The sequence below is a fragment of the Lutra lutra genome, chromosome 15 (assembly GCF_902655055.1).
Source record: "Lutra lutra chromosome 15, mLutLut1.2, whole genome shotgun sequence".
Classification (NCBI taxonomy): domain Eukaryota; kingdom Metazoa; phylum Chordata; class Mammalia; order Carnivora; family Mustelidae; genus Lutra; species Lutra lutra.
Genome location: NC_062292.1, coordinates 69,937,667 through 69,963,136, shown reverse-complemented (window position 1 = coordinate 69,963,136; position 25,470 = coordinate 69,937,667). Strand labels below are relative to the sequence as shown.

General features: G+C 52.2%; 2 protein-coding genes across 5 annotated transcripts; both read right to left on the bottom strand.

Moving 5' to 3' along the window:
• LOC125086245 (protein S100-A15A-like) lies at positions 1–24,055 on the bottom strand. 4 transcript variants are annotated; one of them, XM_047705447.1, is made up of 5 exons: positions 23,251–24,053; positions 22,576–22,804; positions 20,359–20,545; positions 9,713–9,715; positions 1–11 (listed from the first exon to the last, which is right to left on the bottom strand). In XM_047705447.1, the coding sequence occupies exons 2-3, from the start codon at positions 22,720–22,722 to the stop codon at positions 20,369–20,371; spliced, it is 324 nt and encodes a 107-aa protein (XP_047561403.1). In that variant the 5' UTR covers positions 22,723–22,804; positions 23,251–24,053; the 3' UTR covers positions 1–11; positions 9,713–9,715; positions 20,359–20,368. The 4 variants fall into 4 exon arrangements, with proteins under 4 accessions (XP_047561403.1, XP_047561402.1, XP_047561401.1 ...); XM_047705446.1 differs by lacking the exons at positions 1–11; positions 9,713–9,715 and adding an exon at positions 19,719–20,230 and having other exon boundaries at positions 22,576–22,737; positions 23,251–24,055; XM_047705445.1 differs by lacking the exons at positions 1–11; positions 9,713–9,715 and adding an exon at positions 19,719–20,230 and having other exon boundaries at positions 22,576–22,786; positions 23,226–24,052.
• On the bottom strand, positions 13,322–18,483 carry S100A8 (S100 calcium binding protein A8). Its single transcript, XM_047705448.1, has 4 exons — positions 18,464–18,483; positions 14,247–14,419; positions 13,652–13,814; positions 13,322–13,509 (listed from the first exon to the last, which is right to left on the bottom strand). Exons 3-4 carry the CDS (start codon positions 13,790–13,792, stop codon positions 13,381–13,383), a joined length of 270 nt encoding a protein of 89 aa, XP_047561404.1. The 5' UTR covers positions 13,793–13,814; positions 14,247–14,419; positions 18,464–18,483; the 3' UTR covers positions 13,322–13,380.
• Positions 24,056–25,470: the final 1,415 nt, after the last annotated feature.

Genomic DNA, 25,470 nt, shown 5'->3' with positions numbered 1-25,470 from the left:
CTGGGCTGGTCCTGTGTCCCCCGCGCAACCGGAAGTCCTCCAGGCCAGGGCTGGGCAGGAAGGGTGATGCTCAGGGCAGCCGAGGAGAATGGAAAACATGGAAACTGTTCTATTCAGAGTTGGCCGTGGATAGTCCTGTCCTGCTGGAGACGCGTCATCAACATCTGTCCAGACAGACCCACAGAGTGAGTTCCAAGGGAGCCCCACCCGACGGGGCATGGTAGTCAACGGCTCCCTGCTGGCTCATGGACGGTGGCAAATGGACCACACTAATGCAGGATGTCAGTACCAAGGAACTGGGGTGTACAGGGACCCTCTGCACTGTCTGCTCACTTTGTCCATAAACATAAAACTTCCCCTTAAAAGTAGAGTCTATTCATTTAAAAAAAATACATCTAGAGTCACTTACGTACAAAGAGTAATAACATACGACACGATAAAAAATAAGCTTTTCAAAGAAACATTGAGCCAGACTGACACTTTTGCAACTCCCTTGTGAAGTTAGTCCAAGTGCTTTGACAGTGTTGGAAAACCTTGCACAAGGCAAGAAAACTTTAGCTACTCATAAAAACATGAATTCAAACCCTTTAACCTCAATTTGGAATCCGTAGGTGCTCTGATGGGGACACCCTGTAAAAGCCCATCACAACAATTTCAAATTCGTGTAATGTAAAGAGATGATGGGTTGGGCTGGGAACTCTGAGGAAAGGGTACATGGGAGTTTCCTGTAAAATACTTGCAATTTTTCTGTAAGCCTGGAATTATCAAATTAAATTATATCAAATTGAAATTACATCAAAATTTAGAATTACCCTTATTAGTTTCAGGAGCATGACCAAAAAGAGTCTAGTATCCCCATGTAAAACACCTTTTTATCATTAAAATTTTTGCAACGGCTAAAAAAATAAATACCCAAGAAAATACCCATGACAGCCCAAATGACTCCTTTAGTCATACTCAAGAAGTGGGAAGAGGCCGACCCAGACCCGAAGGTGGAGCCGGGCGACCTGAAGGGTCAGGATGGCAGCCGTCAAGCCGGGTTTAGGGCCCAAGTCAGCCCGAGCCTGACTCTGAGGAGACACAGTAAATGGGAGTGTCCTGCCCTCACAAGCAAGGCACTCCCCGCACAGCTATCTTCTCTAACAGGGAAACGAACTCCCACGCAAGCAGGGAGAGGGGGAAAAAAGTGCCATTGCTGCTATAAACATTGGGGTACAGATGGCCCTTCTTTTCACTCCATCTGTATCTTTGGGGTAAATACCCAGCAGTTCAATTGCAGGGTCATAGGGAAGCTCTATTTTTAATTTCTTGAGGAATCTCCACACCGTTTTCCAAAGTGGCTGCACCAACTTGCATTCCCACCAACAGTGGAAGAGGGTTCCCCTTTCTCCAAATCCCCTCCAACACATGTTGTTTCCTGTCTTGCTAATTTGGGCCATTCTAAGTGGTGTAAGGTGGTATCTCAATGTGGTTTTAATTTGAACCTCCCTGATGGCTAGTGATGATGAACATTTTTTTCATGTGTCTGATAGCCGTTTGTATGTCTTCATTGGAGAAGTGTCTGTTCATATTCTGCCCATTTTTTTATGATTGTCTGTTTTGTGTGTGTTGAGTTTGAGGAGTTCTTTATAGATCCTGGATATCAACCTTTTGTCTGTGCTGTCATTTGCAAATATCTTCTCCCTTTCCATGGGTTGCCTCTTTGTTTTGTTGACTATTTCCTTTGCTGTGCAGAAGCTTTTGATTTTGATGAAGTCCCAAAAGTTCATTTTCGCTTTTGTTTCCTTTGCCTTTGGAGACATATCTTGAAAGAAGTTGCTGTGGCTAGCAATGTTTATAGCAGCAATGGCCACAGTCGCCAAACTGTGGAAAGAACCAAGATGCCCTTCAACGGACGAATGGATAAGGAAGATGTGGTCCATATACACTATGGAGTATTATGCCTCCATCAGAAAGGATGAATACCCAACTTTTGTTGGACGGGACTGGAAGAGATTATGCTGAGTGAAATAAGTCAAGCAGAGAGAGTCAATTATCATATGGTTTCACTTATTTGTGGAGCATAACAAATAGCATGGAGGACAAGGGGAGATGGAGAGGAGAAGGGAGTTGAGGGAAATTGGAAGGGGAGGTGAACCATGAGAGACTATGGACTGTGAAAAACAATCTGAGGGGTCCAAAGGGGCGGGGGGTGGGAGGTTGGGGGAACCAGGTGGTGGGTATCAGAGAGGGCACGGATTGCATGGAGCACTGGGTGCAGTGCAAAAACAATGAATACTGTTAAGCTGAAAATTTAAAAAAAAAAAAGTGCCATTACTTGAAAGGATGGGACACTCTGGGTCTAAAGGGGTCCCATCCCCGGAGATGGGGAGAGAGTCTTATGTGGGCTCTGTAAGGGCCTATTTAGCCAGAGAGATTCCATGAGGTTAAACAATGACCTTGTTGTTTATGCAGTAAAACTTAAACTGTCCCTGCCTCCCCCTTCAGGGAACTTACTTAAAAACAAGTCTGGAGGGGCGCCCGGGTGGCTCAGTGGGTTAAGCCGCTGCCTTCGGCTCAGGTCATGATCTCGGAGTCCTGGGATCGAGTCCCGCATCGGGCTCTCTGCTCAGCAGGGAGCCTGCTTCCTCCTGTCTCTCTGCCTGCCTCTCTGCCTGCTTGTGATCTCTCTCTGTCAAATAAATAAATAAAATCTTTAAAAAAAAAAAAAAAAAAAACAAGTCTGGAAAACCAGTCCCACATAACAAAGCCCAAATACAAGGGTGGGTCAGGCCAAGCTGGAGGTATTCAATCAGTGGGGGGCGCATACTATCTCCCTAGCTACCAAGGAGTGTGGGCCCCGCCCTTTGGGTGCCTTTTGGGTGCCAATTCTGACCAAGGTGATAGGCTAGTTCAAATATCTACTATAGGGTAAATTGTAATTCAATTGGTCACTTATGTGTGACCTAGCAGGACTGTGCAGCTTCCTCTGTGTTACAGTCTCATTGGTCACCTGTGTGTGGCCAGGCCCAAACACACAGCCTTTGCCCTTAAAAGCTAGTCCGTAAGGCAGAGAGAGGTCACCTCTTTGCAAGAGACGGCCCTGGCCGGTCAGTTTGATTCTCGATGCTTGGTACGACATAAAGCTTTGCTTGACCTTCGCTTTGTATCAGTCTCGCTCCTTTGACCATGGACCCAACAGGCTCGAGCCTCTGAGCCGACGAGGGAAGAAGGGACCCTGGCGAACACCTCCCTTGCCTCCCTCGTATCAGCGGGCACAGGGCCAGCAGCAGGAGCGGGGCAGCACAGCCTAGTGCCCTGGGGCTCATCCTGGGGGGACTCAGAGTCCAAGCAGCCTCCCTGGAAAGAGAGGCAAGAGCACCAGGGAAACAGGGGTGTTGCTCCTTTTTGTTTTAATTAGAAATTATTTTTATTAAATGATAACATTTTTCCTTACATTTCTACTTAAGGGATTTGTCTCATACCTTTTGCACAGTTGCCTGCTGGAGGTCAGGGTGGGAGTCTGGCAAGTTTTAAATTTTAATTGAATTGGGTTTGGGCTGTACCGCACAGAGCTTCCCCCGTTCTGTACATCAGAGAGTCCACCACGGTGACAGGAGTTACCACCTGTGGCCGCACCACACGGCGCTGTATTACTGACCCTGTGCCCTTACAGTGCCTGTCATCCCCTGACTTCTTTATCCTGTAACTGCATGTTTGCGCCTCACCCTTCCCCATCGCCGAGCTCACCCACCCCCTCTGGTAACACAGTGTCTTCTCTCTGTTTACAAACTGTTTCTGCTTTTGTTCCCTTCTTCATTTGTTTTGTTTTTTAGATCCCACATACGAGTGAGCTCTTGTATTTACAAGGTGTTTATCCTGCTCAGTCTGACTAGTTTCATTTAGCGTAAGACCCTCTAGGCCCACCCATGTGGTCACAAATGGCAAGATTTCATTCCTTTTCATGGCTGGATAACATTCATTATAAATATATACCACATCTTATTGATCTGTTCACCTGTCACTGGAAACTTATCTTGTCTTGTCTATTGTAAATAATGCTATTTGCAATAAACACAGGATACGTGTATCTGTGTGTGTGTTTGTTTGAACAAGTAAGTTTCTACCTTTATCCTCAGTTTTGGCAAGCGGAGTGTCAGTTCACAAAAGATCTTCTGAGTGTACGGGGGAAGGAGGGAGACATCTGCCTAAGTGGCTCTAAGAGGCAAAGCTAATCCCTGGGTCAATTTTTAAAAAGGATTCCAGGGTTTTCAGGGAGACACCAATTCCTCTATACCTTCCCCCATTTTCCCATCATAATCCCCAAAATCGGCAGTTAGAAAGGGGTTCCACGTTGAACAAGGATGACCACGACCAAGGAAGAGAGGTTAAGGAGGCCTCCAGAACCCAGACTCCCCTGCACGGTTTGCGTTAGCCCAGTTACCATGGCAACATGAACTGAAAGGAACTACAGAGCTCCAGGGCCCCATATGGGCCCACTAAGGCCTGGAAGTGGACCCAGGCCACCCCTGCAGTGCGCCAAGGCAGCCGTGGGCTGGGTTCATTCCTAAAATGAAATAAAATTCCTCAAATTCCTAAAGCGAGGCCGGCTTCAGCTGCCCCACCTTAGAGCCATGAGAAGGACCTGCCCTAGGGGAACAACTGAGTGAGACCCCAGCCCCTACCCCGTCGGCTTGTTGAAGCAGAACAGGTCCCAATGAGGAAGGAAGGATGCCCCTGGGGTGTTGGGACATTTCTAGGGTAGGGGAAGCCACCGGAGGAGAAACTAAACAACTGACAGGGAAAAGAATACATGTGACGGTATTTTTATCCTGAAGAGAGGAATGATGTCACAGCCAGAGTTTGGAAACCCACCCATTCAGTCTACCAGACATCACGGGCTACTTCTCCTCCAGAATTAAATGGCTGATATTGGGACGAGGCTCCGACCCTGGCTGGAAATCTGGTGGGGGCGTCTGTCCAAGGTCCATGCTGCCTTTCTTTTTTCCTTTTCAGGTGAAATAACTCCATTATTCTACACCTTTACTGAAGCATAATTGAGGCCCCAAAGTGCACATATTTAACGTGTGCAGTTTGCTGAGCTCGGACGTGTGCACACACCCATGACACCGTTACCACAGGCAGGGAATAGACACATCCATCACCTGAAGTTTTCTTGTGTCCCTTTGTCTTAGTTTTGGTTTTTGTGGTAAGAACACTTAGCATTGGACCTACCCTCTCAAGAAATGCTGGAGTCCACATACCGTGTGGTTAACCACAGTCCAGCTGTGAGAGAGAGCTGCTTGTCTTCGGCAACTGTGACCCGACTCCCACCTCCCCATGAGGACTGCGGGCTGCTCGTTCTTATGTGGCATTCTCTCCCTCCCTCTGCTACTCCCTCCCAGACCCTTTTGAAATACGCCAACGGCTACATGAAGCATCTACGTTCCTTATAACCCAAAATAGAACACAAACACCTGTGAGTCTACAGGATGCTCTTAGGCCCCTGGACAAGCACCTGTGGACTGGCAAAGTAGTCCAGAGAGCAGACAAGGAAAGTGGCAAATTCTAACCCTCGGAGAGCCCAGCTGAGGTACCGGAGTGATCACATCTCCCTGGAGGACAGCCTGGCCCACAGGGCCTGCGGGGAGGTGGTGCCAGGAATAAAGGGCCCCTGTGACTCCAAGCAAGCCTCTGGGGTGAGTGGTGGGGCAGTGAGGTGCCAGATGCCCCAGGAACAGGCTCTCCTAGTTGGGAACCAAGCTGAAAGTTGTAAGAGTGGCAGACATCAGAGAAGAGGAGAAATGAAGGAGGTCATGAGACACCCTGCAGGACCTTCAAGGGCTTCATGTGGAGAAAGCCCAACGGAACACAAGGCAGGCTCGCCCAGGCCCAGTCATGGGGAGCCAAGCCTTCACAAAGGGCTCAGCACTGAGGGCCAGTTCCAGAAGGGCAGGAGAAGGCTGTGGTCCATTGCAAGACAGAAAAGACAGAGGGACACACTTCACTTGAAAAAGCAGCCAAGGGCCCTGTACAGGCCAGGACACCATGCTGGGACTTGAGGTCCACTCAGAACATCAATCCAGTCAGAACTTCTAAAGCTCCGAAGGTCTGAGAAGGCTCTATTTATGAGACAACCTCTGAGGGCCTTGAAAAAATAAAGTGGCCATCCTTTCACCTTACCGGTGGAGAAGATGGCCATTTCCTGGTGCCCTGAGCCCATTCTGTGAATCTGCCTTGAGCATTCCGGAGACTAAGGCTCACGTACCTCCCACAAGGGTTCAACTTAGTTAATAGGAGGGCTTCCTCCTCCCACACCTGCAGAAATGCTAGGGGAAGGCCATCCAAAAGGAAGTCAGTAGAGGTCTCCACTCCCTCAGGCTGCATCGTACTTCAGAGAACAAGGAGAAGAAGAAAGAGGGATCCCTCAGCAGGAATCAAGGGCCGTCCCTTCCCAGCCTGTGGGAGCCCCAGAACTGGGGAAGTCCTCGACTTGTGGATGAGACAGTGTGGGTAAGGACTTGCACTGTGTGTGAATCCCATACTACTGGCTCGGAGCCTGTACCAGCAGCTGTCCACGCCCAGGCCAGCCAGGCCCATCAGGGACTCCACCAGACTGAGTGGGAACCCAGACAGAGCCGATGTTGGGGTTTGTGCGTCCGTGCAAGCAATTACTGCCCTCAGGAGACGGCAGGAAACCCGCTCCTCACGCAGGTTCCCCGTAGGGTTCCTGGGGCCCCACCCCCGCAATGTGAACTGGCTTTCAGCAAGGCACACTAATTCTTTTTCTTTCTGTTCTTTTTTCTTTTTCTTTTTTTAATCAAACCCTTGGACAGCACAGTGGTTTGCAAAATACTCAAGGAAAAAGAGGGCAAGAAAGGTGTTTTTTGTGTTTTTTTTTAAAGATTTATTTATTTATTTATTTGACACACAGAGATCACAAGTAGGCAGAGGGGCAGGCAGAGAGAGAGGAGGAAGCAGGCTTCACGCCAAGCAGAGAACCTGATACGGGGTTCGAACCCAGGACCCTGAGATCACGACCTGCGCCGAAGGCAGAGGCTTAACCCACTGAGCCATCCACGCGCCCCAAGAAAAGTGTTTTTTGAATTTGTTCAAAGGTTAATTCTCTCTGTGACCCAGGACACATAACAGAAAAGGAAAATGCATCAGATATTAATCTTCCGGTTCCAACCTCAGACTGAATTTCTAAATTTCTGAACCTTTTCCTAGAGGAGGGGATGCAAGGGTAGAAATGTCTCCAGGGTCCTGGCGTCTGGCCCCACCTGCCCTGCTCCCAGCCTGGGGGTTTCAGATCCAGACGCGGAGAAGGCTGTCAAGCCTGCAGAGAGAACTAAAACATGCCAGCAAGTGAGTGTGCTTTCTGGTAGTGACACTGGTAGTCTCAGGGAAGCACCAAGTCCCGCTTGGCTGGGGGGACATGGCTAAAAATTCTGCAAGAGTAGCAGTTATTCAGAAGGAGAAATGGAGGAGGCAACGAAATGCAGAATCGAGAGTGCTCTGCAAAGGGTTCATTTACTTCACGTAGCCTGTGCCTCCAGCCTTCACGCCCCTTCTCATTTGTTTTCTTGTCTTATAACGCTGGCTAGGGTCTCTGATACAATTATTCAATAGAAGTGGAAACAGGGGGGCGCCTGGGTGGCTCAGTGGGTTAAAGCTTCTGCCTTCGGCTCAGGTCATGATCCCAGGGTCCTGGGATCAAGCCCCACATCAGGCTCTCTGCTTAGTGGGGAGCCTGCCTCCCCCTCTCTCTCTGCCTGCCTCTCTGCCTACTTGTGATCTCTGTCTGTCAAATAAATAAATAAAATCTTTTTTAAAAAGTGGAAACAGGGTCATCCTGTCTCCCTTCTGTCATTAAAGGGAAATATCTAATATTTTTCCATTAAGGTTGATATTAATGATTTGGTCTTAATACACACATTTTATAATGGAGGGTCCTAGGACCAAAGCAGAAGAAAAACCCAGAGCTGCCTGTTTTGGTCAGATATTTTGCTCTAGAAAGCACACGGTTAAAAAACGTGCCATAGCAAAACACAATGCTGAGGAAGCTGAACTGGATGGAGGCTTTGCTGGGCTACATTGGAGAGGGCCCTCTATATGGGATGGAGAGGGGCCCATGGGGCTAGGTTGGAGAGGGGCCTCCATATGGGACTAGGTTCACCTGTAAACTAGGCCTGTTCATGAGGAAGGGGAGAAGGCTCCTGCCCACAGAGAAGAGAGGCTACAGACCACTGCAAAGAGTTACTATAGGTCGGCACACCTGGGTGGCTCAGTGGGTTAAAGCCTCTGCCTTCGGCTCAGGTCATGATCTCAGGGTCCTGGGATCAAGGCCCATATCGGGCGCTCTGCTCAGCAGGAAGGCTGCCTCCCCCTCCTCTCTACCTGCCTCTCTGCCTACTTGTGATTTCTGTCTGTCAAATAAATAAATAAAATCTTTAAAAAAAAAAAAAGAGAGAGAGAGAGAGAGTTACTTCAGGTCTACGCCCTGACCTGAGCAGCCAGTTCAGACCTCAATTTTGCAAATCAGAGAATTATTCACATGGGAATTTCCACAGCTCTTAAGACTGGAAGGAAGGCTCCGACTCAGGAAGAAGGGAGAGTTGTCACTGAAACAGCCCCTAAGAGCTTAGGGAAATCAAGATGCTAATCTTCTTATTCTATTGATGTCTGGAGGATTGCTCACACCAGGAAAAAACCCACAGTAAGTCAGTTTCTGAGGCATACCTGGTGATGTCCTGGACAGAGGAGAGGGGCCCAAATGACAGACTCATTCTAGCATCTGCCGTGCTTTGCTACTCACCCCTGGATGGCAGAGACCCTGTAGCGGATGAGGACAAAAAGTCCACAAACAGAGGAAGAGTTGCCCTGTGCCCACTCAGGATGGAAACCCACTAGAAGAGAGCATTCTGGAGTATTAACCAGGGATCCGACCCTACCTCTGCCACTTGCCAGATTAATAAATTGTATCAATGTTCTTAAGTTCTCTGAATCTCCTCATATGTAAAATGGAAATAGTACTTCCCTTTCTCATAAGACTGTAATGAGAAATAAGATCAACTATCATAAAGTCTAGTGCTAAAAAGCAAAATTATCAACAAACATAGTGGGCACAAGTCAAAATTCTTGTTTTAACTCATTACTGAGAGAGTCAGCATAGATTTTTTAAAGCTGATTTGAAGAGTACTCAAGGATCTATATGGTCAGGAAAGGAATGCCCAAGTAAGACTCTTAAGTGAGAGAAAAGACTCGACTTCCAACGGGGTGAAAACACCATGACAGTTAGAGGCTTAACATCTCTACAAGCCTATGAAATCCTATCACCACATCAAGCTGTACCCTTTCTGACTCGTTATTCAAATACACTGTGCCAACCGTGTTACATTTCCCAAAAGAACAACAAGTCACGAGGACTTGCTTCTATTCTAGACAGACTGTAGCATGAGATCAAAGATGTAGGCAACCACCATTTTGTCTTCTTCTGGGTTCAAGATGATTTTTTTTCCTTTCATACTGACACCCAGCAGCAACCCAGTAATTGTTGGTAGCTTTCCCTGCCTTTTTCAGCCCATTTGAATTTAGGCTGCATTCCCCAGGTCAGGGGACCAGAGAATAGGCTGGTAGATAGACCCGGCCTGACTGGTTGTGGCTCCCAAGTGGAGAGACACATGGGAAGCCTCTTCCATTGGAATAAGCTCTTTTGTTCAAATGCTTATACCAACTGCCCAACTTCACATCCTCTCCATGCACTTTAGGACTTTGGTCACAAACATGAGGAACTTGGCTGAAGTCAGGAGCCTGGGTGGAGAAGCAGATTTTAGACAGGTCATCCTTACAGCCCCGGAAATCTCAGCGGCCGGATCTGCCTCAATTGGTGAGCCAAGTTCTCCCTGGTGGACTCAAACGTTGCATGAGGTTTCCTGCTGAACAACTTATTTCTCAACTTCCCACTGCCTTGTTCTTCTTTTGTAGCTGGGGAAACAGGAAACCAAATCACCTTGCTCTGGGCTACAAGCCCTGTCTGACTCTGCCCAGTGGTTCCTGTAATGGGCACAGTCTGTTTATAAGTTACAAGCTTCCAAGGGCTACCTCCCTCATCCCCACCTCTTTCTCCAGGCTGCCAGTGCCAGCTGAGCCACCTCCCTTGCCCAACCATGAGTTTGGGTATCAACTGTTGACAGCCCCATGTCAATGCGATTCTTCACAGCCAGTGGACCATCATTTATGGTGAAACTCCAGAGAGCACCCTGAGCCACCTTCTCCATGGTGTCTCCAAGCTGGCTCAAAGAAAGTAGACTCATTGGGTTTTCCAATAAAGACAAACAATTAATAATGGTAAATCTTTGCCCAAAGGACCCACTAATAGCAAGCCCAAAAGTGCATTTTCAAGGAGAATCAAAGGCACTGGGGTACACGACTCCACCCTGACTCAAGACACACACACGCACACCACCACCAACACTGGATAACTGAGAGACAAACTGGATTGCTCTCCCCTTCGGAGCACTCTCCCATGACATTTCCTAAATGCTGAGTGAGGCCTGGGTATGGCTTGTTGAATCTGTAAACCTTTCTCATCCTCTTCTACCTGGACCACATTTGGGCCAGCAGCTCACCTTTAAAGTACCCCTCAGAACCAGCATCATCTCCGTTTCTGCAATGCAGACAGTGTGTTCACGCTCCCAACAAATGGGAGCACTTGCTTTGGGGGCGGATAAAGCTGTCTTTCAGGAAAATTGAGAAGGCAGCAATCTGGTCCCTGAGCTTTCCACTTGCCCAGCCTAAGCCCATCTCCATGTTTGATGGTAGATTCCCCCATCCCATTCTAGGTCCCAATCTCTTAGTTTTTTAAATTATGACACACAATGTTACGTTAGTTTCACATGTACAGCATGGAGATTCAACATGTTATGTTGTGCTCAGAAGTGTAGCTGCCTCAGGCTCCTGGGGTGCTCAAATCATTAAGCATCTGCCTTCGGCTCAGGTCATGATCCTGGAGTCCCCGGATCAACCCTGCATCGGGCTCCCTGCTCAGTAGAGAACCTGCTTCTCCCTCTGACCCTCACCCTGCTTATGTTTGCTTGTTCTCGCACTCACTCGCTCTCCCAAATAAATAAATAAAATCTCTTAAAAGAAAAAAGAAGTGAGGCTACCAGTTGTCACCATATGCTGCTATTCCAGTACCATTACTATATCCCTCTGCTGTGACGTTTATTCTGATGACTTCTTCATTCCATAACTAGAAGCCTGTTTCTCCCACTCCCCTTTACCCATTTTGTCCACCCCCCAACCCTGTTCCTCTCTAGCAGCCATCAGTTTGCTCTTGGTATTTATGGGTCTATTTCTGCTTTCTGTTTGTTCATTTGTTTTGTTTTTGGATGAAATCAGATGGTATTCGTCTATGTCTGACTTATGCCACTCAGCATAACACCCGTTGTTGCAAACGTCAAGATCACATTGATTTCATGGCTGAGTGGTCTTCCGTTGTATACATAGACCACGTCTTCTTTACCTGTTCATCTATCAGTGGACCCTTGGGCTGCTCCCATTTCTTGGCCACTATAAATAATGGTGTAGTAAACACAGGGGTGCATGTATCTTTCTGAATTAGTGTTTCAGTTGTCTTTGGATAACTACTCAGCAGTGGAATTACTGGATCATAAGGTATTTTTATTTTTTATTTTAGAGGAACCTCCATATTGTTTTCCACAGTGGCTGCACCAGTTTGCAGTCCCACCAACAACAGTAAACAATGGCTCCTTAGGCCCCAATCTTAATTATTTGCTGGCTGCCAAAAAATTTCTCCAATATGTTAGCTGATAATAAAACTGACCAGTAACTAAAGTTTTGGTTGATGGATAAGGGTTTAAGCCATTATCTTTTCCTACTTGATTGCTCTGTTATGTGATTAAAGTCTACTACAAACAAAAAGCCCAATGATCTACAGTGAGTAATCTTGACCACTGGAAGCCAGTCAATCTGAGTGGCATCTTGTTGGGGGAGGGGGTACTTGTTCCCCCTGAAATCTTGGGGGAATTGGCCACCTCCTCTTCTCCCCTTGGGCACAGAGTACTTCTGACTTCTCCAAAGAACCCCTTCCCCATAGCTGATCTCAGGCTTCTGGGGTCAGAGGCACACAATCACCCCAGGGAGGGCTCAAGCGTCCCTGCCATGTTTATGCAACAATTCAGTGCCTCCCGCATGCACAGGGACCCGCTTTCAGCTCCAGCTCCGTTTCAGAGATGCACAATAGACCAAGTTAAGAACTCTGGTTTACAGATTCTGGTGACAGCTCCCGAGCCCCATCTCCATCACTAGCACCTCTACCCCATCACCTAAGTGGGCATAACAGAAAATTTCCCAAGGCATAGTAGCCTGGAAACTCAGCTTGGGGGTGGATACTGGTGAGAGGTGCTCCTTTCATCGCTGGCCTTCCCACTCTACCAGAGTGAAGATCAGGGGGTGATCATGGATAAGCAGAGGATTCACCACCCAGGGTAGCATTTCAGTGCTCTCTTCTGTGACTTGAGTGACCATTTGCCTATGCCTTTCTTATTTCATCACATTGGGTGGTTGAATCCAGAATGAGACGGAAAGCTTCCAAAATCTCAGGAGAAATTACAAGTGTGGGACCTGGGGGGCTGTTAGGATTACTTAATGCTGGACTCTGGACACCCACCTATGGCCTCACCACACACAGAATCCATCTCTCTCCTTCACACTTGCACATCTACTTAGTTATCTCCCTAACTTCCCGAGAGTCACATATAAGACATTTTGCTCTAAACTAAACTTTAGTGCCCAGTGTGAGGGGTACCTAAGTGACTCAGTCCGTCAAGCATCTGACTCTTGGTTTTGGCTCAGGTCATGATCTCCAAATCATGACGTCAAGCCCCACGTAGGGCTCCACACTCGGCACCTGGAATGTGCTTAAGACTCTCCTCCTGTCCCTCTGCCCATCCCACTCTGTGCTTTCTCTCTCTCTCTCTCTAAAATTTAAAAAAAAAAAATCTTTTAAAAAAAAAGGAAGAAAGCAATGTGAGTTTTCCCTACACCACTCTGTTCCCATATCTCTCATTTGGGAACAAGCAGGAAAATCATCGACTACAGTGTCCTGGGTGTTTTCAAACTCTTAAGTCCTAGAACCGAGCCTCCATGTGATGGGACTGGAAGAGAAGGGACTAGTTTGAGGAGAAGGTGGGGAGGAAACCAGACAAGTTTGCCAGTTGGAGCAAGGACAATGGAGGTTTTCCTTTCTCAGAGCTTTCCTCCCTCCACCCCCTGGAAACAACATTGGCAAGATAAAGGCAAGACAGCAAACAAGGCCTGAGGTATCAACAACGACTTTATTATTTGGCAGGGACAGCCCCAGGGCCCAGGGCTCTGCTACTCCCGGTGAATGTCTTCGTGGCTGGCCACGCCCACCTTTATCACGAGTATGAGGAACTCCTCGAAGTTAATTGCGCCATCACTATTGATATCCAACTCTTTGAACCAGGTATCCGCATCCTTTTTCTGTCAAGATGAAGGAGAAAGTAGCGGAGTGTGAAGACCTCCGAAGAGCCTAGGCGGGGCTGTCTACACAGGGTGGCCCTGGGGACCAGGGGCCTGGGACTTGTCAGCCAGAGAACCCTGCCCCCACCTAGCCCCTCCTCACCTTCAGGTACCGAGGGCATTCTGTCTCTAACAATTTCTTCAAGTCATCCCTGTAGAGGGCATGGTAGTTCCCCTTCTCCAGGGAGTACTTGTGGTAAACGTCAATGAGGCAGTTCATGGCACTCTCCAGTTCTGTCAGCATGGTGCCTAAGAGTCTGCCCCACCTGGAACAGGGAGCACATTGGGAATCCCAAGATGGGGACAGTGCCTCTGCCCCCAGCAGAGTGAAGACTGAAGCGAAACTCAGTACCCCAAGTAAGGGCCTTGTCCTGGCCTGCACCATTCAAATAACTAAACCCAGTGGGTGGCTGTGGCTGTGATGGGAAGGGGTATGGGAGGGGGAGGGTACACACACACACACACACACACACACACACACACACACACGGTGCCTGCCTTCTCTCCCTGCGTCCTCAACCAACCAACAGTGCCAGAGGACCTGGCTCTTTTATCCCTGTCTCACTGACATCCTCCAGGAGCTCTGGGTCTTGCTCCAGACCTCCCTGAGCTTTCTCTCCCATTCTCTGCTCCACGTCTGGCCCTCCCCGTGGGGGCCCAGCCCCAAAGCATGGGGCAGATGAAGCAGTCTTACTTACCAGGTCTCCCCAAAACTGAGTTGGCAGAAGATGTGCAGGGCTCAGTGTCCGCTCCCTTTTATAGCAGGCCGGGCTTTGGCCCGCTGCCAGGACTCTGGGCCATGCTGAGAGAGCCCCTCCCTTCCCAAGTTGCCACAGCCTCTGGTTTCCCAACCAGGTGAATGGGGAAATCACTGCACAGAGCGAAAATTTCTGATGGAACGTGGGGGAGCAGGAAAAGCGGAAAGAGGAAGGCATCTGCCAGGCAGTAGTGCCCAGCAGGAGAAACCAGGAAGAGGCCACAGGGAAGACTGCTTTGGAGAGCCATTGGCATCATCTGGCTTGGCCAGCCAGGATGCCCACTCTTGAGCCCTCCTTACTGTTGCTGCTACTGACCCCATGTATGGCTGTCTGTCATATCTGAAATGGAGCGGGAGCAGAAAGCATCATTTTGAGCATTTGTGTAAATAAGCACTTTTCTGCACAGCTTTCGTCAGATTCCTGGAAGGGTGCAAAGACCCCTAAAAGGTTAAGAAGACTTGTACTAGCTGCTGGATTTTGGTAGAGAAAGCTGGCCTGTTTCTACAATTGCTTTTGTTTGTGTGGTTGGACTCCATGGGATGTGTGCTGATCTATCAGGCTCTCCTGCCGCCCACACCCCTTCCCAGCTCTCTTGCTCTGGAAGCTGGGGGTGTATGGTACCCCGGGACACGGAGGCTGGGTTGGGGTCCCTGTGCATGCAGGAGGCACTGAGTTGCTGCATAAACATGGCAGGGACCCTTGAGCCCTCCCTGGGGTGATTGTGTGCCTCTGACCCCAGAAGCCTGGGCTGAAGAGGAACCCAAGTCTGTGGGGATCAGCTGGGGGAAGGGGGTTCTTTGGAGAAGTCAAAAGTACTCTGTGCCCAAGGGAAGAAGAGGAGGTGGCCAATTCCCCCAGGATTTCAGGAGGAACAAGTCCCCCAACAAGATGCCACTCTGATTGACTGGCTTCCAGTGCTCAAGTCTGTGGTGCATCTCTCTTCGTTACAAAACACAGAGAGCCTCAGAACGTGCCTAAGAGGAAGGCAGTGCACAGAACCCACCCAGTCTGCAGCCAGGGAGGCTGACGCCCAGGAAGGTGAAGCAGTTCACCCAGAGCTTCCCAGTGCACATGTGTCAGGGCACCAAGCATCATGAGCCAGAACATGACCCAACAAGAACATGACTCTGCCGAGAAAGCTCTCCTCTCTCCCTTCCTGCATTCAGCAGATAATTAACCTGTGCCTCTCCAGGACGTAGGCCATCATCGCCTCCTGGAGGAAGTAGATGGGACTAGCTTCCCTCTCCATGTTTCCACAGCCCTTCAGGCTTCATTGTATCATTAACTTTATAGCTGTGTGACTTTGGGCCAATCACCCTCTCTGTGCCTTAGTTACCACAATCATTACAAAGAGATTAAAAATAGAGTCTACCTGCAACCTACAGAATGGGAGAAGATATTTGTAAATCATACATCTGATAATGGGTTAGTATCCAGAACATATAAAGAACACCTACGACTCAACCACAAAATTACCCCAATTGAAAAATGGGCAAAGGACTTGAATAGACATTTCTCCAAAGAGGACCTGCAAATAAGTACATGAAAAGATGCTCCACATCTCTAATCATTAACGAAATCAAATCAAAACCACAATGAGATATCACCTCAGACTCATGTGATTGCCTGTTATCGACAAAAACAGAATGACAAATGCTGGGGGGTTGCAGAAATTGGGGCCCTTGTACACTGTTGGTGGGAATGTAAAATGGTGCCACTGCTGTGGAAAACAGTGTGGCGGCTCCTCAAAAAGTTAGAAACAGAATTACTATATGACCCAGTCATTCCCCTTCTGGGTCTACATCCACAATAATTGACAGCAGGGCCTCAAAGAGATATTCATACATCCGTGTTCACAGCAGCATTATTCACAGAAGCTGAAATGGAGAAACCAACCAAGTGTCCATCCAAGGATGAAGGAATAAACGAAATGTGGCATATTCACATAATGGAATATTATCGACCTCAAAGAGGAAGGAAGCTCGGGCACTTGCTACAACACGGATGAACCTTGAGGCCATCACGCTACATGAAATAGACCCGTCACAAAAAGACAAGTATGCTTTAATGCCACTTACATGACATCCCTAGGGTAGCAAATTCGTAGAGACAGAGAGTAGAATGGTGGGTGTTAGGGCCTGAAGGAGGGATAATGGAGACTTAGTGCCTCTAGGGTTTCAGTTGCAAGATGAAAGCACTCTGGAGATTGGTTGCACAACAACATGAACGTACTTAACACAACTGAACACTTAGGTGGTAAATCTTATATTATACATATTTTGCCACAATTAAACATTTAAAACTTTTTGGGAAGCCCGAGTGGCTCAGTGGGTTAAGCTGCTGCCTTCGGCTCAGGTCATGATCCTAGGGTCCTGGGATGGAGTCCCGCATCAGGCTCCTTGCTCAGTGGGGAGCCTGCTTCTCTCTCTGCCTCTGCCTGCCACTCTGCCTGCTTGTACACATTCTCTCTCTCTCCCTCTCTCTCTGACAAAAAAAAACAAATAATACTTTAAAAATTTTTTTTTAATTTTTTAAATGCTTCCTCCTGAAAAATAAATGGAATCTCCTTATATGTTATTGTAAGGATTAACAATAGATGAAAAATATTGATGATGGAGTGCCTGGGTGGCTCAGTGGGTTAAAGCCTCTGCCTTCAGCTCAGGTCATGATCCCGGGGTCCTGGGATCCAGCCCCACATCAGGCTCTCTGCTCAGCAGGGAGTCTGCTCCCCCCCCCACCCCACAAAGCCTGCCTCTCTGCCTACTTGTAATCTCTTGTCTGTCAAATAAAGAAATAAAATCTTAAAAAAAATGATTTGTGAAATTTTCTTATTATGTATTATACTTGGATAAAAAGTGTCCCCAAAAAATGTGTGAAGTACTTGGGGGCAGTGCAGTGCCAGTGAGGTGAGCGCTAGGTGGGCATGTCCTCTGGCAACTGTCCAGCCGGACTGTGAGCCCTCAAGGACCCAGACCAGACCTCCCGTCTCTGTCTCCCCAGGACCCAGCACAGTGCCTGGCAAACACAGTAACAGCAGCAACAATCAATAATAAGAACAAGTAATAGCAAAATAACACTGGTCGGGCTTCCACCATGTGCTAGGAACTGCTGTAAGCGCTGTTTCTACGTCAGCCCATTTAATACGCTCTGTAAACTATGAGGTAGGTACTATCATAATCCCCATTTTACAGACGAGGAACTGAGGCCCACAGAGAGACACAACAAAGTGGCTTTTCTGAGGCTCTCCTTAGGATTAGTTCATGAGCCTGGGTTGGGGCTCATGCTGACCTGTCTTGTGGGGGTGAGGATGAGGTTGATGTAGATGGTCATCCTAGACCCCTGACCCTTCAAGAGATGCCTCCCTTGGGACACGTGGTTCATTCAGTCAGTGAAGCATCTGCTTTCAGCTCAGGTCATGATCCCAGGATCTTGAGATCGCGCCCCACAACGGGCCCCCTGCTCAGCGGGGAGCCTGCTTCTCCCTCTCCCTCTGCTGCTCCCCCTGCTTGTGCTCTCTCTCCCTCTCTCTGACAAATCTTTTTTATAAAGAGAGAAAGAGATATCTCCCTAGAAGTTAGTCCCCTGAGAACAGTCCCAGTGGAGACAGTTTTCTTTATCCAGAAATTAAGAACACAAGACCCCAGGTCCAGTGGCGGAGACCCAAGGCAGACAGAAGCCATGACCTCCTCCCAGCATCATGTGCTTATCAGTAGAACTTGCTGACCAGCAAGACCCTGAAAGTTGCCCCGGAGATGTTCCCCCTGGACCACCGGGTAGAGCAGGGGGCCAGCTGAGTGACCTTGCAGAAGACGGCATCAAGAATTGGGTAAGTGCTTCAGGGGAAAAGGCAGAGCCTGTAATCAGACCGACGGACATGGGGCAACCCGGGGGGAACGGAACCTGTTCCTACCTACAGGAAAGAGTTCAGTCCTGGGTATGTGTCCCAATAGCCCAACCAACCCTGTGCCCAAGGCTGAGGAAATGAGGACACGGGGTTAGAGCCGGTGTAGAAACCCCTGCCCCCACCCCGGGAAAGGGCAGGAGATCTAGGCTGAGCCGCCCCTTTGCAAGCAGAGGTCTGTGGAACCCAGCAGTCGGGTGAAACAGGCCAGAAGGCTCTTCCCCTGGGCCTGGGGCAAGGGGGCAGCCTGGCTCACCCAGCCATCTGCGCCTCTGGTCGTGACTCAGAAGCCCATGGGAGGCAGCACAGGGCCCAACCCCCAGGTACAGCAGGACACGCACCTCTGAGGGGCAGTGCAGACCCCAGGGAGCGTGCAGGAAGGTCGGGAGGGGGACAGCTGGGGCCCAGCCGAGTCCTGAGCGTTGGCACTGGCAGACAGCAAGTGTGCAAAGGATATCAGTGGCAGGCCCGGCCCAGGAGCCGTGAGGCAACACGGTGCTTCAGAGCTTGACTGGCCAGAAACAAAGGCCCCGGTTCAGCCCACAGAGCACTGCCCTGCTGTGGCACACAGACCCAGCTCCGGGAGGGAACCCAACCATGTCCTGTAAATGACACCCGCCCCCCGTATCTGGCACAGGGGCAATGGTGACTGCCCATCATTCTTGGAAAACTCCTCATTGCTGTCACAGTACTCTGAGCACAGGGATTCCCAGACCACCTTCTGAGAAGAAACCTGCCCAGGGCCTAAAGGCAGAGCAGACTGACCCAGAGAGATTTTGCATCAGATCCCTGGATGCCCAGGGAGAGAGAGAAAAATAAACAGAAAGATGGGCAGGGGCAGGTCGTTGTTGGGAGGGGTCAGAGACCATAGGAGAACTTGGATGGTGAGTCACAATAGCCCCAAGTGGAATAATGCCCACATCAGCCTTTATTAGTAAAACCCAGACCCAACCCTTCTCTCCTCCAGGAAGACTTCCCTGATTGACAGTAGCCTAGGTTCCACTCATGTCTCTTCACAATACAGGCTGACCTGTTGCCCTTTGCCCTAGTCCCTGTCTCTGACTCAGCACGTTCGAAACCCACCTCACAATTTTGCTCTCAGAGCATCTCCAATGCCACCCATCCCATGCCAATTACCCACATCATCCTCCGGTCCTGCCTGGCACCTTCGCAGGCCCACGCCACTCCTCCTCTGCACCCATCCTACCCTGATTCCTTGGGACTCCTCCAGAGCAAGGAGACCCTCCCAGAGAGCCTTGTACAGTGTGCCTTTGCCCTCCAGGCTCCTGTCCCATTGTGTATGAGAGGTCAGAACAGTACCAGTGAGGCCTGTCAGAGAGCCGGTTCCCCAAGAGAACAGTCCCCCCCACTCAGACTGGAGCTCTGGAGGCTGGGGGCTGTCTCCCCCCCTCAGACAGGGGCTGGAGGCGATGACCCCCAAGGGAGCAGCCAACCTCCTCTCTGGACCCACAGCAGATACCCAGAACTATGACCAAGGAATTCCCAGCATGTTTGTGGGACGGCTTTATTCTCTTCCCTCACAGCTGCACATTGCACACACGTGTGCACAGGGGCGTGCCCGTTCAGGCACACGCCCTCAAGCGGGGCAGAGCTCTGCAGTGGCTCCGGCTCCAACTCCTGGGCAGCACCGGCGGGCTGGGCGGGCGGGCACATCTCTATCAGTGCGGGCTAGGCAGACGGGTGCGTCTCTATCTAGTGCAGGCTGAGCTGGCGCCTCTCTATCTAGTGCAGGCTGAGCTGGCGTCTATCTAGTGCAGGCTGAGCTGGCGTCTCTCTATCTAGTGCAGGCTGTGCTGGCGTCTCTCTATCTAGTGCAGGCTGAGCTGGCGTCTATCTAGTGCAGGCTGAGCTGGCGTCTATCTAGTGCAGGCTGAGCTGGCGCCTCTCTATCCATTGCAGGCTGTGCTGGCGCCTCTCTATCTAGTGCAGGCTGAGCTGGCGTCTATCTAGTGCAGGCTGTGCTGGCGCCTCTCTATCTAGTGCAGGCTGAGCTGGCGTCTATCTAGTGCAGGCTGTGCTGGCGCCTATCTAGTGCAGGCTGTGCTGGCGTCTCTCTATCTAGTGCAGGCTGAGCTGGCGTCTATCTAGTGCAGGCTGAGCTGGTGTCTATCTAGTGCAGGCTGAGCTGGCGCCTCTCTATCTAGTGCAGGCTGTGCTGGGCGCAGTAGCAGGTGCACAGCCGCCGGTGGTACAGCAGGTGGTAGTCCGTCAGCAGCCGGCCCAGGACAAACAGGAACTCGTCGAAGCAGATCTGCTTGTCCTTGTTCTTGTCTGCAGCCCGGAACAACTCCGAGAGGTAGTAGGGCTCCTTCCGGCCCTGGGGAGGGGCACGGAGGTCAATGCCTGCCTGGCACTCCCCCCCACCCGCTCCACAGCCATTGGCCGTGCCTCCACCATCCTGCAGGGCCCAGCCGCCCCCCACCCCACCCCACCCCCGTCAGGTGGAGGCCAGGACAGCACGTGGGGCAGCATCACACTCCGAGGAGGAGAGGGGATAGGGGCCTCTGCAGGCTCCACACAGGGCTGTGTGGGCGGACTGTGGGGCCTGGCCACCACTGGCCCGCTGCTCGGCCATTGCTGTGCTGTGCTGAGTGGCCTCGGGCCTCCTGACGCCCCCAACCACCAGTGGTGGCTGCTTAAGCCTGTCTTCCCAGCTCCCCTGGGAGCTACCCAGCAGCGATAGCCTGGCCCAGGGGCTTCAGGATGGAAGGCAGTGCCCCTTCCTGCACGCAGGGAGCTCCCCAGGGCACGGCCCACCTGCCCCTCATGTCTGCATCTCCAGGACTATTGCAGGGAAACCAAGGAGAGGAATCAGATGTCTGCATGCTGTGGCATCTGCCCAGGAATTGTTAATGACACCGAGCCTGTGTTGCCTGTGGAAAGTGCTGCATGAGGGAAAGACGAAGTCCTGGGTCCTGGGGCTGGCCAGCACGTCCCAGAGCGGGCGGGCTGGAGGGCTGTGGGTCGGGAATGCTAGAGGGGAGGAGCAAAAGCACTTGAGATGGAAGGGACAGCTGGAAGGAAGGCGGGGTTCAGCAGGCAGCCCAGGGAGGAGAAGGAGCCCCAGGCAGGGCCTCAGAGCTGGTTCCGGCAGGATTTGGCCGGTGGGTGTGGGGACCCAGAGTGGAGTCCTCTGGAAGCCTCTGGGGAAGGGAGTTGTTGCTGGGGGGGGTCTGGAGTGTGGCCCTACCCCATGGGCAGGTTTGCACGTCTATTCCCCCCACCGCCCACCACCATCTAACTCACCTAATCTTATCTCCTCTGCTAAACTGGTTGAACTGAGCCCCGGGAGCTTCCTGCATGGCTGGGCTCTCCCTGGCTCCCCTCAGCTCAGCGCCCCCACCACCTCAGGCCCAGGCTGCTGTCTGTCTGCCCCGTGCCCTGTGCTTCTGTCTGTCCCTGAAGGCCCTGTTCCCTGGGCGGGGCTGTGAGCCCCAGGTGAGAGGGTCTGGCCGTCCTTCCCCAGCCCCACAGTATAGGTAGTTGGCCCTGGAAAGAAAGTTACCCTAGTCCCCTTTGTGACCCTCACAACAACACTCCAATAAACCAGGGCAAGACCCTCCTCTGATGTTTCCCAGAGGTAGGTAAGAGAACATGCCAAGGAGGCAGTGCTCCTTCTGGAAGGTGGTGGCCTCCAGTCAGGGCCCGGACCTGAAGTCCTCTGGAGATGACGGTCCAGAGACCTCTGAGGCACGACGCCGAGGGCAGAGGGCAGCTACCCGGACATTCCTGCCAGCCTTGCAGCCCCCAAGGCGCCTGATAATACAGGACCTGCTCGGGGAGAAGACGCGCAGGCCTGACAAGGTTTCCGAGTTCCCGCGCTGATCCAAGAGCCTCTGCTGGCCCTTCGGACAGCAGCTAGAAGGAAACACTACGTCTCCTCCCCTACCTGGCTTCTGCCCAAACTGTCCTCACCCAGGCACGGTGACGGGGAGGTCTGTACTAGTCCCAGGAGAGGGGGCCTGGGGCTAAAAGGGCAGGTTTGGGGCAGGATCGCTGACTGAATGGGGCTGAGGCCAGACGGGAGACTGCAGACCTGTTCTCTCAGGAAACTGGATGAGCAGAGGGATAAGCAGGTTGGAGTCGGGACTAAGTCTCACGGACCGACCGCGTCTGGGCTGCTGTGGGGCCGGCAGGGAGTTTCAGGAGAGGGAGGAGGAGAAATAAAGCTGGGCCACATCCACCCTCCCTCTGCCAGGGACCCTGCCCTCCCAACTCCCTCACCTCTCCTCACCTAAGGAGGAATTCTCCTGGGAGATGGCTCCCCATACCTCTACCCTCACCACTGGCTTCCACCCCACCACCCACCCTACACTTCATGCCCACCTGACCCCAGACCCCACCCACCAGGCTCTCCATGAAGTGGGGTACATTGTCCATAAGCAGAGCCTTCAGCTCCTCCAAGGACAGGGTCTCCACATCCCCCTCCCGGGCGGCGTACTGATGGTAGCAGGCGATGATCTGGAAGAGGGATTCCTCCATGGGCGTGTGCATCACGGCGGCTGGGCCCTGGCGGGGACAGGAAGTGGCTCTGGAGATGAGATGTGTCCCTGGAGCGCTGGGGACAGTGGTGGAGCTGAGGGGAGAGCAGCACCTTGGCCAGGCCAGCCCAGGGAAGGTGGGTGCTTCCTCTCGCTCTGCCCGCCTTCCCGCACCGGGTCCCAGGTGCCCTCCCTGCACTCCCTCTGCCCCCCTGCAAACCCTGCAAGCACGGACCGGGCCCTGTCCCTCCCGGGAGACCGCGGGCTGTGCTCTCGGCCCCTAGACCCTACTCTCAACGTAACAGTCACCAGAAATGAAGAAGGAGAAGAATGCGGACTCCGTGGTGCGAGACACAAATGGAGTCCCCCGTGGTGACCTCAGGAGGTGTGACCCATCCGGAGCCAGATTCAAACCCGCTAGAGGACCACAATTACCCTCTTGGGACACCCATGCTGGGAACGCGTTCCCAAAACAGGCCAGCCGCCCATCCCTGCTTCCTGGGACCGGCCCCCCACCTCCACCGCTCTCAGAAGTGCTGACCTGGGCTGAGGGGACAGGGCTGCTCCGAATCCGGTGCCGGCCTGTGATCCGTCCTAGCGATGCCGCGGTGCTCAGCAGGAGCCGCTGCGGCAAGCGGGGGCCCAGCCAGCAGGTGCTACCTCCTGCCCATCCAGGCCGTCCGCGTCCTGACCCTTCCGGTTCTCCAGCAGCTCCCCGAGCCCTGACCGCATTCCTGAGATGACGTCACAAGACACTGGCTTCCTGCGACTAACTCGACCAGCTCCAGGGACCCGCCTTCCCTCCGAGCCTGACCTGAGGCGTCTCCGAACCGCGGGGCGCCTCGCTGGCCACGTCCGCCTCCGAGAGGGTCCCCCGGGCTCCGGGGCGTGGGCGGGGCCGGACACACGCAGCCCGTCCTCCCGCGCCTTCCCTCAGCGGCCGCGGCCGGCCTCCGGTCCCCACGCGCGGTCGTCCGTCCCGCAGCCACTTCCGGAGCCCCGCACTGCGCGGGGGCCTCGTCCGGGGCCGGGGGGACGGCGTGGGGCCAGCTCGCGGGCTGAGGGTCCGCGGAGCGGACGGCGTCGCCCACGGCACGATGCCTCGCGAGCGCCACCAGCCCGGAGGCGGGACCGGGGCGCCCGGGAAGGAACCGCTCCAGCCCGGAGAGGAGCCGACGAAGATCTCCTCGGGAGACGCGTCTGAGCCGGACTCGACGGAAGGGCTCCCGGCAGGGGGAGGCGCGGCGGAGGCCGCAGACCTGTGTGCCCCCCGGGCCGCACGTCACCCCTGCACAGCAGGAAGCTCGGAGAGGGTGTTCCGCGGCCGCTGCGGCGGCGGGAGGTGGGGGAGAAGGGGCGGGACCGGCTTCGCGGCGGGAAAACCGCCGCCCGCGGGGCGGAAGTGACCCTTCCGTTGCGCGCCCTGCTCCGGGCGCCGCCGCCCAGGCGTCTCCCGGAAGGGGGCGCCAGAGGACAGGGGACGGCGCGCGGGCGGCCTGAGGGAAGGAGGTCGGCGGGAGAGGCTTGGTCCTCTCCAGCCCGCAGGGGGCGCCCTCCTCCGCCCGACGCCGCGACTGCGCCGGCAGCGCGCGTTTCCGCTCCCAGAGTGGAGCCTCGTTTCCAAAACGTGAAACAACTGGGCAGGGCCAACCTGCAGTCACAGATTCTACCTATTTACTGGGCGGAGGGACAGAGAGGACAAGCAGGCGGCAGAGAGAGGGAGACCAGGCTCTCGGCTGAGCGGGGAGCCCGATGCGGGGCTCGATCCCAGGACCCCGGCATCGTCACCTGAGCCGAAGGCAGAGGCTTCGCCACCCAGGCGCCCCAGTCGCAGATATTTTCATCGAACACCTTTAATTTGGCCGTAACTGTCCTGGGAATTTATCCCAAGAAAGCAATTAAACAGGCATTAAAAAGCAATACGGGGCGCCTGGGGGGCTCAGCTGGTTGCACCACCGCCTTCGGCTCCAGGCGTGTTCCTGGAGTCCCGCAATCCAGTCCCGCATCGGGCTCCCAGCTCTGCGGGAGTTTGCTTCTCCCTCTGACCTTCTCCCCTCTCATCTTGCTCTCGCTCTCTCAAATAAATTAATGAAATCTTTAAAAAAAAAAAAAATACGTAGTAAAATGTTCACCACTGCATTTTCTGTAGCCAAGAAACAAAAATAAAAACAAAAACCTTGAAACCACCTAAGTAACAGATTCGGCATATCAAGACCTCCTCGGACCATCACGGGGTAGTGATCTGGCTGTCACTCAGAAGGAACTCCACTTCTAACCCATAGGTTGTTTGGGGGGAGGAGGTCATACTGCTCCTCACTTCACCCTGACGTTTCCTCAACCAGGACAAAAGAGACCCTACACCACCCCAATGCACAGTGATGACCTCCTTCCTCAACTCTGCTATAACCACCCTTTTCACCTAATGCTAGACTGTGAGCATCTTCCCACCCACCTAATCAAGCTTGGCCTGATTTCTAAGGAATGCCTAGTGATTACTTGTTTGCATGTATCAAAATATGTTTGATTAATCTATTATCCGTAGACATTTAAATTAGTTTAAATTTATACATTTCAACCAACTCTTCCTTAATATTGATATTTCTTAAGAATTTTGCCACGTGTGTTAGGTGCTGGAGAGAAGGGGGATAGAAATGGACTTACATCCCCTTCCCCAGCCAGAGCTGCCCCTGGTGTGCCCTGAACCCCAACCCCGGAACAGAGCTGCCATCCACCTCCCAAATGCAAGCCCCTGAATGCCCAG